Here is a 14,205-nt window from a genome sequence, read left to right on the forward strand (position 1 = left end):
AAGCCGGGCTCAACATGGACCATAGCTGTAGCAACAAAAGGGTTAACTTCATGGGTATATCTGTTACCATTAAGGGAGAGGGGAAAATAGTCTAACCTCTGAATATAATTTGTTTCAATCCAGGACACAACTGTCTAAAACATTCTCATCTTAAAGGTGGACACACACACACACACACACACACACACACACACACACACACACACACACAACTGTTGCAGGAATGAGTGAGGAAGTGGTGGGTGACTAGGTGAAGTGAATAAATAAAAGGGAAGAGAAATGGACAGGGGTGCAATTCCACCCTTCAGCTTTCAGTGAGAGGTCTGAAATAAGATACGAAACTCAAAGCTTTATCAAAGTTTTCCACCTTTATTACAATTGTGTACACATTCCATACAGAAATTATGCCCAATTAGTAGAGCCTCCCCACTCAGCAGCTCCAGCAGTAGGGGCTGCCGCTGCCTGCGGTGCCCAGTCTTCAGGAACCTGGAAAGATATGCACCTCACAGTGATTCTGGAAAATATAAAATCTTATTTCCTTCGGCCATTGAAAAATAGAAAACCTACTCCCAAATTTCAAGACCATCACGTAAGTCAACTGAAATGCAAATTAAACCTGTACCAAGAATAAAACAGATAAATCTAGGCAACAATCTTTTCACTGGACATTTCACAGTGCCCATTTAACAAATGAAGTCACATGATTTGCAAGTAGAAATATTTACAGGTCCTGTTGCTTATGATTATTCAGAATATAATTTTCCTATGGCCAAAAATGGAATGAAAACTTTTGCTGGAAAACACACAGCAATCAGCTACTTCTCAAGGTGTTCAGGTGCATTTGGCAGGGTGCGAGATCAACTCAAGTACTTCAACTGTTGCCTGGGACTATTCCTAAGGAGGGAGCACAAACACGTCAAGAATTTCTTAAGCATCAAAGCCTTATTTGCATTGCTAAATTAAATGTCACAAACACTTTCATAAGTCGGAGCTCCTGGTGTGTTTAGAAATTAGCCTGTTCATATAGATGCTTAGGCAGCACAGTACAAAGTTTTCTCACAAATCTCATCCCTAACTGCAGCTTGGGCATTACAGGTGTCTGCATTTTTTGGAACTATGAAAACACACATCAGACAAAAATTGTCAGGTGCATATAAAATGTGGAAATACATAAAACAAAGGTAAGGCACAAGCAACAGAAAACAATATTTACACCAGCTTTCGAGCTCTAGCTCTTTCTCTAATAGTCACCCATCTCAGTCAGCTATACGTGAGTTGTTGCCTTTCATTTTAATATTCTTCCATCCAGGAATTTCCATCATTAAACACTGAAATAATTTGGGCTACAATAAACAGTATATAGGAGGCTTGATTAAAAACAATTTAACTTAATTCCTCAATAAAATATGTTGGCTGCTGAACTGTGTGTGCAAAACACTCATTCATTAATCAGTATTTCAAATCTGTTTCAATTTCCAGAATTGTTCACAATTGCAGGAAATTAAGGTTAAGGTCTGCAATCATAAAGGGCTGGTTCTCTGGAATGTGGTGTTGAACTTGCTTCATAGCAGAAATCAGTCATTAATAGAGTCTCACCCATACTGTTCTTGTCTACAGATATTTTGATTATCTCCAAAAAACTACCTGGAATATCCATCTTTCACTTATGTACATTCATCTAATTCTTTACAAATTGCTGAAAGAACAAGTTAAAAGACTTTAATGCAAAAAGATATCAAGCATGGTTTCACTAGTGCAAATGAATGTTCAGTATCCTGAATCTGCACCTGTGGATATTCAATTTTTCAACATCCAGTTCCTGATGAAAACCTGTTTTCAGTTACTAATCTCTCAATAATTTTATTGATATCAAGGAAAAGACAAACTGCCTATTGCCTTCTGTCTCTGGTTCTTCGGCCGACGTTCATCTAATGATTTTTCTGACGTTTCGCCAGCACGAGTGGCTGGCATTGTCAAAGCTTCACCCTCCATTGCCAGGGGTGAACTGGAGCCGAGCTCGCAGCCGCAGACTATATGTACCTGGCGCGCCAACGTCCGAGGGCTTCTCCGTGGTCATTTCCGGTGCGGTTCTCCTCTTGCTACCTGCGACGGTCGTTTGCTGCAGTACGGGAAGCCAGGATCCGTTTACCTTAAGGCTTTCCTCTTTCTTCTTCAAACTGTTCACATGTTTTTGTATTTCTACAGCTTCTCTAAACAAGCGTGTGTGATAGTGCTTCTCTACAGCCAGAACTTCCGCGTCGGCGAATTTTATTACGTGGTCGGTCTCATTCAGTGCGTGCTCTGCCACGGCCGATTTCTCCACCTGCCCCAACCTGCAATGTCACTTATGCTCTTTGATCCTGGTGTTAATGGATCGTCCAGTCATTCCGACAAACTTTTCCGCATGTGCAAGGTGTTTTTTTTTTTTTTTTTTTTTTTTTTTTTTTTTTTTTTTTTTTTTTTTTTGTGGGGTTTAAGCGTGCTCAACTACTGAGGTCATTAGCGCCCAGTCACAGTTATTAGAGCACATGGAATCTAGTAAAACTCAAGGGGAGGGGGGACACCAGAAAGGCTTGACAAAGATGCAGATAAAATAACTAAAATTGTTAGATGTCTTCGGACAAGCCAGTCAAAGTTATAAAACGCAGAACACGAGCAGCTGCTCGAGCGTCATCAGCTAAAATATCCGGTAAAGTAGATGGCAGGGACAGGACAACACGAGATTGACTAAAGCGGGGACACGACAATAAAACATGGCGCACTGTTAATGCCTGACCACAAGGGCACTGCGGGGCTGGGTCACCGGAGAGCAGGTAGCGGTGGCTAAACCGGCAATACCCAATCCGCAACCTGGTCAGAAGGACCTCCTCTCGCCGAGATGGTCAGGAGGAGGTTGTCTAAGCAGTTGGGAGCGGTTTTACTGCCCTGAGCTTGTTTCCTTGGAGTGATGACCAAGCATCCCGCCACAACGACACAAGCCTCTTACAAACATCCCCACGAACGTCAGATGACGGGACACAATGGGAGGCTGTCCGAGGCAGGAGGACTGCAGCCTTGGCTCCAGCATCCGCAGCCTCATTCCCAGGCACTCCTACATGTCCAGGAACCCACAGAAAGCTGACAGGAGAACCATTATCAGTGAAAGAATGGAGGGACTGCTGTATCCGTTGAACCAAGGGATGGACCAGATAGGGAGCTCCAAGGCTCTGAAGAGCACTGAGTGAGTCACAGCAGAGTACATACGATGAATAGCAGTGGCGGCGGGCATACTGAACAGCCTGATGGAGAGCAAAAAGCTCGGCCGTAAAGCTGGAACATTGGTCGAGGAGCCGGTATTTAAAGGTGGCGGCCCCGACGACAAAGGCACAGCCGACACCATCGTCAGTTTTGGAGCCATCGGTGTAAATAAAGGTGTGAGGTCAAGATAAATATGAACCGGAGCCTGGAGCCAAGGTGGTGTCGGGCTCTCACCCTCCCTGAAGGTGGTAGGGAGGGCAAAATCCAATTGTCGAAGCAGGCGACGGAAGCGGACTCCGGTGGGGGGGGGGGGCAGCAGGGCAGACACATACAACCCGTACTGACGGTCGAGAGAATCGGCGAAGAAGGACTGATAAGAGGGGTGGTTGGGCATTGACAATAGCCAGCAGGCATACCGACACAGCAGTATGTCGCGCCGGTAGGTCAATGGTAATTTGGCAGCTTCAGCATAAAGACTCTCGACAGGACTAGTGTAGAAGGCTCCGGTCGCAAGACGTAACCCCCGATGGTGGATGGAGTTGAGACGGCGTAAGAGGGATGGCCGAGCAGACGAGTAGACGAAGCTCCCATAATCCAGCTTCGATCGGACTATGGACCGATACAAGCAAAGCAGGACAGCGCGATCCGCTCCCCAAGATGAACCACTAAGAATTCTGAGGACATTAAGGGAACGTGTACAACGGGCCGCCAAATAAAAGACATGCGGAGATCAACATAGTTTCCTGTCCAACGTGAGCCCTAGAAACTTAGTTGTTTCCACGAATGGGAGAACAACGGGACCAAGATGTAAGGATGGCGGAGGGAACACTTTATATCGCCAAAAGTTGATACAAACCGTCTTCTCTTCAGAGAACCGGAAGCCATTTGCCACGCTCCATGAGTATAGGCTATCTAGACAACGCTGAAGGCAGCACTCCAGGAGGCATGTTCTCTGGGCACTGCAGTAGATCGCGAAGTCATCGACAAAGAGAGAGCCTGAGACATTACGTGGAATGCATTCCATAATTGGATTGATCGCGATGGCAAAAAGGGCTACGCTCAAGACGGAGCCCTGAGGCACTCCGTTCTCCTGGAGGAAGACGGACAATACGGAACCCACACGTACCCTAAACTTTCGATCCGTTAAAAAGGAATCAATAAAAAGGGGCAGGCGACCGCGTAGGCCCCACCTGTGCATAGTGCAGAGGATACCTCCTCTCCAGCAGGTATCATAAGCCTTCTCCAAATCGAAGAACACGGCTACCGTTTGGCGCCTTCGCAAAAAGTTGTTCATGATGAATGTCGACAACGTCACAAGGTGATCAACAGCGGAGCGGTGGCGACGAAAGCCGCATTGGACATTGGTAAGTAGCCGTCGAGATTCAAGAATCCAAACTAATCGAGCATGAACCATGCGCTCCATCACCTTACAGACACAGCTTGTAAGAGAAATGGGGCGGTAACTAGAAGGAAGGTGTCTATCCTTCCCGGGTTTAGGTATAGGAACAACGACGGCGTCACGCCAACACATGGGGACCCGACCTTCGGTCCAGACGCGATTGTAGGTACGAAGAAGGAAGCTTTTGCCCGCCGGAGAAAGGTGTGCCAGCATCTGAACGTGAATGGCATCTGGCCCCGGAGCAGAGGACCGGGACAGTGCAAATGCACGTTCGAGTTCCCGTATAGTAAAGGGGGCATTATAAGTTTCTAGATTCAGCGAGTGGAAGGAAGGTCGCCGAGCCTCTTCTGCCTCTTTCCTGGGAAGGAAGGCAGGGTGGTAATGGGCGGAGCTTGAAACCTCCGCGAAAAACCGGCCGAAGGATCAACGAGGACCTCATTACCGGAGGTCAGGCCAGGTACCGAGGAGTGGGCCTTAATGCCCGACAGCCGGCACAGGCCACCCCATACGACAGAAGAGGGAGCAAAACTGTTAAAGGAGCTGGTGAAAGAGGCCCAACAAGCTTTTTTGCTGTCTTTGATGACTCTACGGCATTGCGCTCGGAGTCGTTTGTAGCCAATACAATTCGCCAACGTAGGATGGTGGCGAAAGGTCCGTAAAGCACGTCGTCGAGCACGGATAGCGTCTCTACAAGCCTCGTTCCACCAGGGGACGGAAACGCGACGTGAAGAAGAGGTAGTATGAGGAATGGAACGTTCGGCAGCATTGATGATAACAGCCGTGAGGTATTCGACCTGACTGTCACAACTGAGAAAATCGTGGTCCGGAAAGGTTGCCAGGGAGGAGTAAAGTCCCCAGTCAGCTTTCGGTATGTTCCAGCTCGAAGGACGTGGGGATGGGGTGTGGTGCAGGAGACGAACGACACAGGGGAAGTGGTCACTCGAATAGGTGTCAGAAAGGACATACCACTTGAACCGACAAGCAAGAATGGTAGAACAGATCGAGATGTCCAAGTGGGAGTAGGTATGAGTAGAGTCCGAGAGGAAAGTCGGGGCGCCAGTATTGAGGCAGACAAGATTGAGATGGTTGAAGACATCCGCCAAGAGGGAGTCTCTGTGACAGGATGCAGGAGAGCCCCAAAGGGGATGATGGGCATTGAAGTCGCCAAACAATAAAAACGGCGGAGGAAGCTGAACAATCAGGTGCATCATGTCAGCCCGACTAACTGCGGATGACGATGGAGTGCAGATGGTACAAACTGAAAAAGTAAAGGCAGAAAGAGTAATACCGACAGCTATTGCTTGGAGTGGGGTGGTCAGTGGGATGGGATTGTAATAGACATCGTCCCGAACGAGCAACATGACCCCACCATGAGCTGGGATACCGTCCACAGGGGTGAGGTCATACCGCTCCGAGGTATAGTGGGTAAAGGCAATATGGTCAGTCGGGCGCAACTTGGTTTCCTGGAGACCAAGGACGAGCGGACAGTGCAGGCGGAGGAGCAGTTGTAATTCCTCCCGATTAGATCGAATACCTCTTATGTTCCAATGTAACAACGCCATCGGTAGTCAAAAAGGAGGGAACGAGACGGGGGAAGAGCTGGTCACCTCGACAGCCGCGGAGGGCCAGGTTTCGAGGGAACAACGCTACAACCGGCGGGAGGTGGATCCTGTTCCATCGAGTCGTCGCCAGCTGCGGCCGCTGTCCCTGGCTGTGTAGGAGGGGCAGCATCATTTGCCGACGAGAGGCCAGCTGAGTGCCTGGCAGCAGAGCGTCCCGGCGAAACTGAGGACGGCCGGGAGCAGCGACTCACGGATGGAGCGTCAGACGAAACGCGCCGGGGTGGAGAGGGGGATAGTGACTTCTTCTTCAAGGCCTTCTTGGAAGTCCGAGGAGGCACAGGGATAGTGGGCTGGACCCGAAGAAGGTCCTCACGCGCGGGGTTCGTTTTGGAACGCCGGACCTCGGAAGCTGGGGTCCGGAACGTTTCCCCGATGGACGCCTGAGAAGAGGATCGCTTCTCAGGCAGGGGGGGGGAGGAAGGGTGGCCCCTGGGGCAGAGGGGGCGGGGGCCACGGGGGAGGAGGATTTGGAAGGGAGGGAATTGGGAGGCGGAGGCAGAGACCCCGGATGGGGGGAGGAGGCGGAGGGGGGACAGGATAGGGGTGAGGATACCGCGGAAGGAGTGGACACAACTGAGGCAAACGAAGTGGGCAACGGCACGGGATGGAGGCGGTCATACTTCTTCCTGGCCTCAGAATAAGAGAGACGATCCAAAGTTTTGAGTTCTTGTATCTTCTTCTCCTTCTGATATGCGGGGCAGTCTGAGGATCTAGGCGAGTGGATGCCAGGACAATTAACGCACCGAGGTGGTGGGTTGCATGTATGTTCCTCACGAAGAGGACGTCCACAATCGCCACAAAGGGGCTCAGCCTCACACCGTGACGACATGTGCCCAAAGCGCAAACACCGTAAACAGCGCATAAGAGCCGGGACGTAAGGTCGCACGTCGCACCGGTAGCACATCACCTTTACCTTCTCCAGGAGAACGTCCCCCTCAAAGGCGAGGATAAAGGCCCCGGTGTCGATGCGACGGTCTTTGGGGCCGCGCTGGACTCGCCGGACGAAATGCACGCCGCGGCGCTCCAGGTTGGCCTGAGCTCCTCATCAGATTGCAGCAGGAGGTCCCGATGAAAAACAACCCCCTGCGTCCTATTTAGTGCCAGATGCGGGACAATGGACACTGGGATGTCCCCTAGACGGTCGCACGCCTGGAGCGCCGCCGACTGTGTGGCAGAGGTGGTCTTTATAAGAACGGACCCCTAACGCATCTTACTGAGAGCCTCGATTTCCCCGAAGATGTCCTCAATGTGCTGAACAAAGAACATGGGCTTGGAGGTGGCGAACGTCCCCCCATCGGTTCGAGAACAGACCAAATAGCGGGGGAAGTACTTCGCCCCAAGCCGGCGGGCCTGTCCCTCCTCCCAGGGAGTGGCCAAGGGGGAAAGGGCATGAGAACCAGAACCAGAGACAGTACCTTTCCTTTTGGAAGACTCTGCCACAGAGCGACCTGATACGTGTTGACGTTTCATCTGCAAAATGTCCGCCCCAATACCACCCACTCTGACCAGGGGCTCTCCCCACGGGCGCCACCCAGCCTCAGCAAGGGCCACCTGGCAGGATGACCGTTGCCGGGAGTCCTGATGCCCCAAGGTGACGGGCATCTACGCCTTGGCCGACGTGGGGAGGGTGCATCTCAGGTATCGGCAGTACGATCCCTGTGTTGTCAGGGGGCTACAACCTAGAGGGTACATGACGACCCCACCACAACGGGCTGGCTACCGTGCTGGATTCCTGGTGCCATGGAGGTGCAGATGGGGACGCACTATGGGCGTAACTTGTACAACCCATCAGGCGTTTAGGCCCAATTTGAGGAATAGTGGGTATGGTTACAACACCGGTACAATGCTGAGTGCCAAGGTCTTAGTGCACCGAGGACCAGTGGTACACCACGTAAGGCGTCCTTCCCCAAAAGGCTCGTACTTCTGTATAATTTTGAAAAATGGAGGTCAAACCCCAAGGGGGACCATCACATGGAAGGCCGAAACGGTTGAAACCCCTTTTAGTCGCCTCTTACGACAGGCAGGAATACCTCGGGCCTATTCTTACCCCGGACCCGCAGGGGGGATGTGCATGGTATACGGTATATTCCCAACATTGCAAGTGGGTCTCTTTTCTCCTTCGCCGATCTAAGACACTCTTTGATCTTCCTTGTCGGTTTGAAAATCGTCTTTACGCCATGTTTGCGCAATATACGGCCGATTCTGTCAGTCACTCTGGGAATGTACAGCAGAAAGGCCGTACCCGACATTTCTTTTTCTGGTTCCTTACTTTGCCGAGTGTTTGGCTCTGTTACACTTCTAATGTAATTTGTGGAGTACCCATTGCTCCTCAGAACAGTTTCCAGGTATTGCATTTCTCGTTTGAGGTGTTGCGGCTCACATATTCGTCCTGCTCTCGTTACGAGTGTACTAATCATGCCTCTTTTCTGGCTCGGGTGGTGGTTTGACAGTTTGTGCAGGTATCGGTGCGTGTGTGTCGATTTTCGATACACGCTGTGTCCCAGGTTTTCGCCGTCCCTTGTGACCAGCACATCTACAAATGGCAGTTTCTTGTCTTTTTCTACTTCCATGGTAAATGTTATGTTGGCATGGAAGCTGTTCAAGTGCCTTAGGAAGTCACCGAGCTGTTCTTCACCATGGCTCCACACCACGAAAGTATCATCGACGTACCTGTACCACACCTTAGGTTTGCAAGTCGCCGAGTCCAGTGCCTGTGCTTCGAATTGTTCCATGAAGAAGTTGGCCACCACTGGACTGAGAGGACTACCCATGGCAACGCCTTCCAGCTGTTCGTAGAAATCACCATTCCACGTGAAATAGCTCGTGGTGAGACATGCAAGGAAGAGCTTTTTGATGTCTTGCGGGAACATGGAACCGATGTGCTCCAGAGTGTCACTGAGTGGCACTTTCGTAAATAACAAAACAACATCAAAGCTGACCAGTATGTCATTTGGTGCAAGTTTCAGTTCCTTCAGCTTCTCAATGAAATGTCCTGAGTCCTTAATGTATGTGTCGGTCTTCCCCACGTGTGGCTGGAGCAGAGAGGCCAAGTGTTTTGCCAGTTTATACGTTGGTGAGCCAGGAGCACTAACGATCGGTCTCAGTGGAACATCGTTCTTAAGGATCTTGGGTAATCCATACAGCCGAGGTGGTAGGGCTTCTGTGTTGCGCAGGTTTGTCTGAATGTCCACTGGCAGAGAAGACGCCTTGATTAATCGATTCGTATTCCGAGTGATACGCTGCGTCGGATCTGCGCTTAGTTTTCGGTACGTCGTCGGATCTAATAGGTCTCGGATCTTTTGCTCATAATCTTCGGCCTTCATTACGACGGTCACATTCCCCTTATCAGCAGGCAGTACCAATATACTCTTGTCGGCGTTGAGATTCTTAATGGCTTGTACCTCTTCTTTCTTCAGGTTGCAAGCTGGTGGTAAGAGCCTGATCATTCCTTTACATTTTTCTTACTCATAGTTTCAACAGTCACTATGGATAAAATTAACTTAATCTCTTTTTTGGCGTAGAAAATTGTGTGTTCAGTGCCCCACACCTTGTAGTTACTTATCAGTAACTTATTTGTACCATCAACTACTATGAAAAATCTTCATTATTGTTAGCACTTTCGAGGGCCGCAATCATCAAGCAAAATTTCTTAATCACAGTATCTGTGTGAATTCACCTATTCAATACCAATCAATAAGTCATGAATGTATCTACATACAACAAGATTTGTTCAGCAGTATCACTGTATTGCCAGGTATGAGGAATTTTACCTGTGATGCCCAATCTTCACTGGCAGGAAATGCAGCTGGTGCTGGAGCACCTGGAACAGCTGGTGCCACAGGAACATCTTCACTCCAGGTAGTGGCAGCAGCAGCTGCTGCTTCTGGAGCAACAGGTTCCTGAGCCCAACTATCTGCAGTGGCAGCAGCAGTGAAGTCTGGAATCTCTGGCTTCGCAGGGACCAGCATTTCCTTAATTACCTCCTCTTTCTCAGCCTGAAATTAAGATGAACTCAGAGCCTTATTTTTACTGGAAAACCTAACATCAAATCAGATAATTACACTAACAAACAAAGCTTAAGGGATAGCATTTTTATAATAATGGCAACAACTTGTCAGTGCACAGATCTATTTTAACTGCTTATTAGTACCCCAAGGAAACCAATGTGCTATTAGCAAAAACATGAGAACTCGCTATACTACGGGCATATTGACAAAGGAATCTATCAAAGTTGTGCTGACGTTAAATATCTAGTAGTTATCAGCCTGCAGTGCATACTTTACTGAAAACACTGCAATGTTGCAGTGAAGATATTATATACCACAGAAATTATGTGACTGCAAATTCACCTCAATATTTCACATGGACATGTTAAGGCATGCACTGGACAGGATGGAGAGAATTCATTAGCTGTATAAGCAACAGAAGCTGCACCCCCGCTGCCCCGAATGTCACAGTTGCAAACACCAACTGTGTTGGCGTAATTATGGAGGTGCAGGGAAAGGTTATCATAGAGGTTTTTATCAGACAGCATGAAGTAATTTGCTCACTCTTATGATACATCAGGATGACTATGGGCTACTGACATGACATCCAATGTTATCAACACTTTTCATATATATATATATATATATATATATATATATATATATATATATATATATATATAATGGAAGGAAACATTCCACGTGGGAAAAATTATATATAAAAACAAAGATGAGGTGACTTACCGAACAAAAGCGCTGGCAGGTCGATAGACACACAAACAAACACAAACATACACACAAAATTCAAGCTTTCGCAACAAACTGTTGCCTCATCAGGAAAGAGGGAAGGAGAGGGGAAGACGAAAGGAAGTGGGTTTTAAGGGAGAGGGTAAGGAGTCATTCCAATCCCGGGAGCGGAAAGACTTACCTTAGGGGGAAAAAAGGACAGGTATACACTCGCACACACACACATATCCATCCACACATACAGACACAAGCAGACAAATATGTCTGCCTGCGTCTGCACGTGCGGACGGACACGCGCGCGTGTGCGAGTGTACACCTGTCCCTCCCCCCCCCCAAGGCAAGTCCCTCCGCCCCCGGGACCGGAACGACTCCCCACCCCCTCCCCCAAAACCCACCTCCCTTCGTCCTCCCCTCTCCCTCCCTCCCCCCCGACGAGGCAACAGTTTGCCGCGAAAGCCTGAACCCTGTGTGTGTGTTTGTGTGTCTATCGACCCGCCAGCGCCCCCGCTCGGCAAGCCACCTCATCCTTGCCCTTATATATATATATATATATATATATATATATATATATATATATATATATATATATATATATATATATATATATATATATACACATATTATATATAAAAACAAAGATGAGGCGACTCACCGAACAAAAGCGCCGGCAGGTCGATAGACACACAAACAAACACAAACATACACACAAAATTCAAGCCCCCGCAACAAACCGCCGCCCCACCAGGAAAGAGGGAAGGAGAGGGGAAGGAGAGGGGAAGACGAAAGGAGGTGGGCCCCAAAGGAGAGTCCCTACCCTCTGGCTCCTATCCTTGTAACCGCCCCCGATGCAAAACCTGTCCCATGCACCCTCCCACCGCCACCTACTCCAGTCCTGTAACCCGGAAGGTGTACACGATCAAAGGCAGAGCCACGTGTGAAAGCACCCACGTGATTTACCAACTGACCTGCCTACACTGTGACGCATTCTATGTGGGAATGACCAGCAACAAACTGTCCATTCGCATGAATGGACACAGGCAGACAGTGTTTGTTGGTAATGAGGATCACCCTGTGGCTAAACATGCCTTGGTGCACGGCCAGCACATCTTGGCACAGTGTTACACCGTCCGGGTTATCTGGATACTTCCCACCAACACCAACCTATCCGAACTCCGGAGATGGGAACTTGCCCTTCAGTATATCCTCTCTTCTCGTCATCCGCCAGGCCTCAATCTCCGCTAATTTCAAGTTGCCGCCACTCATACCTCACCTGTCTTTCAACAACTTCTTTGCCTCTACACTTCTGCCTCGACTGACATCTCTGCCCAAACTCTTTGTCTTTAAATATGTCTGCTTGTGTCTGTATGTGTGGATGGATGTGTGCGTGTGTGCGAGTGTATACCTGTCCTTTTTTCCCCCTAGGGTGGGTCTTTCCGCTCCCGGGATTGGGGTGACTCCTTGCCCTCTCCTTTGGGGCCCACCTCCTTTCGTCTTCCCCTCTCCTTCCCTCTTTCCTGGTGGGGCGGCAGTTTGTTGCGGGGGCTTGAATTTTGTGTGTATGTTTGTGTTTGTTTGTGTGTCTATCGACCTGCCGGCGCTTTTGTTCGGTGAGTCGCCTCATCTTTGTTTTTATATATAATATGTATATATATATATGTATAAGGGCAAGGATGAGGTGGCTTGCCGAGCGGGGGCGCTGGCAGGTCGATAGACACACAAACACACACACAGGGTTCAGGCTTTCGCGGCAAACTGTTGCCTCGTCGGGAGGGAGGGAGGGAGAGGGGAGGACGAAGGGAGGTGGGTTTTTTGGGGGAGGGGGTGGGGAGTCGTTCCGGTCCCGGGGGCGGAGGGACTTGCCTTGGGGGGGGGGGGGAGGGACAGGTATACACTCGCACACACGCGCGTGTCCGTCCGCACGTACAGACGCAGGCAGACATATTTGTCTGCTTGTGTCTGTATGTGTGGATGGATATGTGTGTGTGTGCGAGTGTATACCTGTCCTTTTTTCCCCCTAAGGTAAGTCTTTCCGCTCCCGGGATTGGAATGACTCCTTACCCTCTCCCTTAAAACCCACTTCCTTTCGTCTTCCCCTCTCCTTCCCTCTTTCCTGATGAGGCAACAGTTTGTTGCGAAAGCTTGAATTTTGTGTGTATGTTTGTGTTTGTTTGTGTGTCTATCGACCTGCCAGCGCTTTTGTTCGGTAAGTCACCTCATCTTTGTTTTTATATATATATATATATATATATATATATATATATATATATATATATATATATATATATATATATATATAATGAGTTGTTGAGTTCACCTTCAGGTTACCTAGCAGGGTCAGTCAGGAGCACAAAAGTACATTTTTTCTGTCTTATTTTGACGTTTTAGTCAGAAGATATACTTAATGACACTCCTTACTCTCAGATACATAGCTATCTCATGTCTCTTGTGTTGGCTACGTAACTAAGCAAATAAAATGAAAACAATATTTCTATTGAATGGGGTCTCTGTTGACCACACACGATAAGAGTTTACAAAAATTTCTTTTTCAAGATATGATTTCTCTTTGTTACATGGCAATAATGATGCAACTAATGAAGATTTCAGTATGCTCATTGTTTGGAGCATGAATAGTCATGTTTTGTCTCACTTCATTTAGTGTATTATTTGGACTTGATTTAACAGGTTACAAGTACTGTGTGTTAGTGACAGAAAATGACAGGTACTGTGACGTGATTTAAACAACCCAGAATACCTTAGTGGAGTAATCTCCATTATAGAAAATGATGACGTTGAGGAAATAAATAGTGATAATGGATCAGAATCAGCAGAAAATGAGACTGTGTTAGAGGCAAGAGAAAAAAAAATAGCACATGAAATAGAAAACAGTGTTGTTGAAGATGATGATTATAGCAACACACCATATATAAAAAAATTATGTAACTAAAAATGGAATATCTTGGTCTAAAAATTCCACCAAAAGCTACGTGTCTAACTGTTTATGGCGTTCTTTTAAGTGCTTCCAGGATTTACAGTAGATCTAGTGGAACCGGATCAGTAAGTGATGCTTTCAAGTTGTTCTTTCATGACAGTATTTTAGAAATCCTTGTGAAATGTACCTCTGCCACATACCTCATGGTAGTTTGCAGAGTATTGATGTAGATAAAAAGGCACAGGCATATTATGAGGAGTGGGATGCTACATACCTAGAAAATCA

General features: G+C 48.1%; 1 protein-coding gene across 1 annotated transcript in view; it reads right to left on the bottom strand.

Moving 5' to 3' along the window:
- Window positions 1–349: 349 nt before the first annotated feature.
- LOC124777178 (40S ribosomal protein SA) overlaps window positions 350–14,205 on the bottom strand; it is a 33,095-nt gene continuing 19,239 nt past the window's right edge. Inside the window, exons 6-7 of the mRNA XM_047252489.1 lie at window positions 10,029–10,253; window positions 350–486 (exon numbers count right to left, since the gene is read on the bottom strand). Of these exons, the coding sequence (XP_047108445.1) occupies window positions 403–486; window positions 10,029–10,253 (309 nt within the window). The 3' untranslated portion in view covers window positions 350–402. The remainder of the gene's footprint in view (window positions 487–10,028; window positions 10,254–14,205) is intronic.

The sequence above is a fragment of the Schistocerca piceifrons genome, chromosome 2, assembly GCF_021461385.2.
Source record: "Schistocerca piceifrons isolate TAMUIC-IGC-003096 chromosome 2, iqSchPice1.1, whole genome shotgun sequence".
NCBI classification, from domain to species: domain Eukaryota; kingdom Metazoa; phylum Arthropoda; class Insecta; order Orthoptera; family Acrididae; genus Schistocerca; species Schistocerca piceifrons.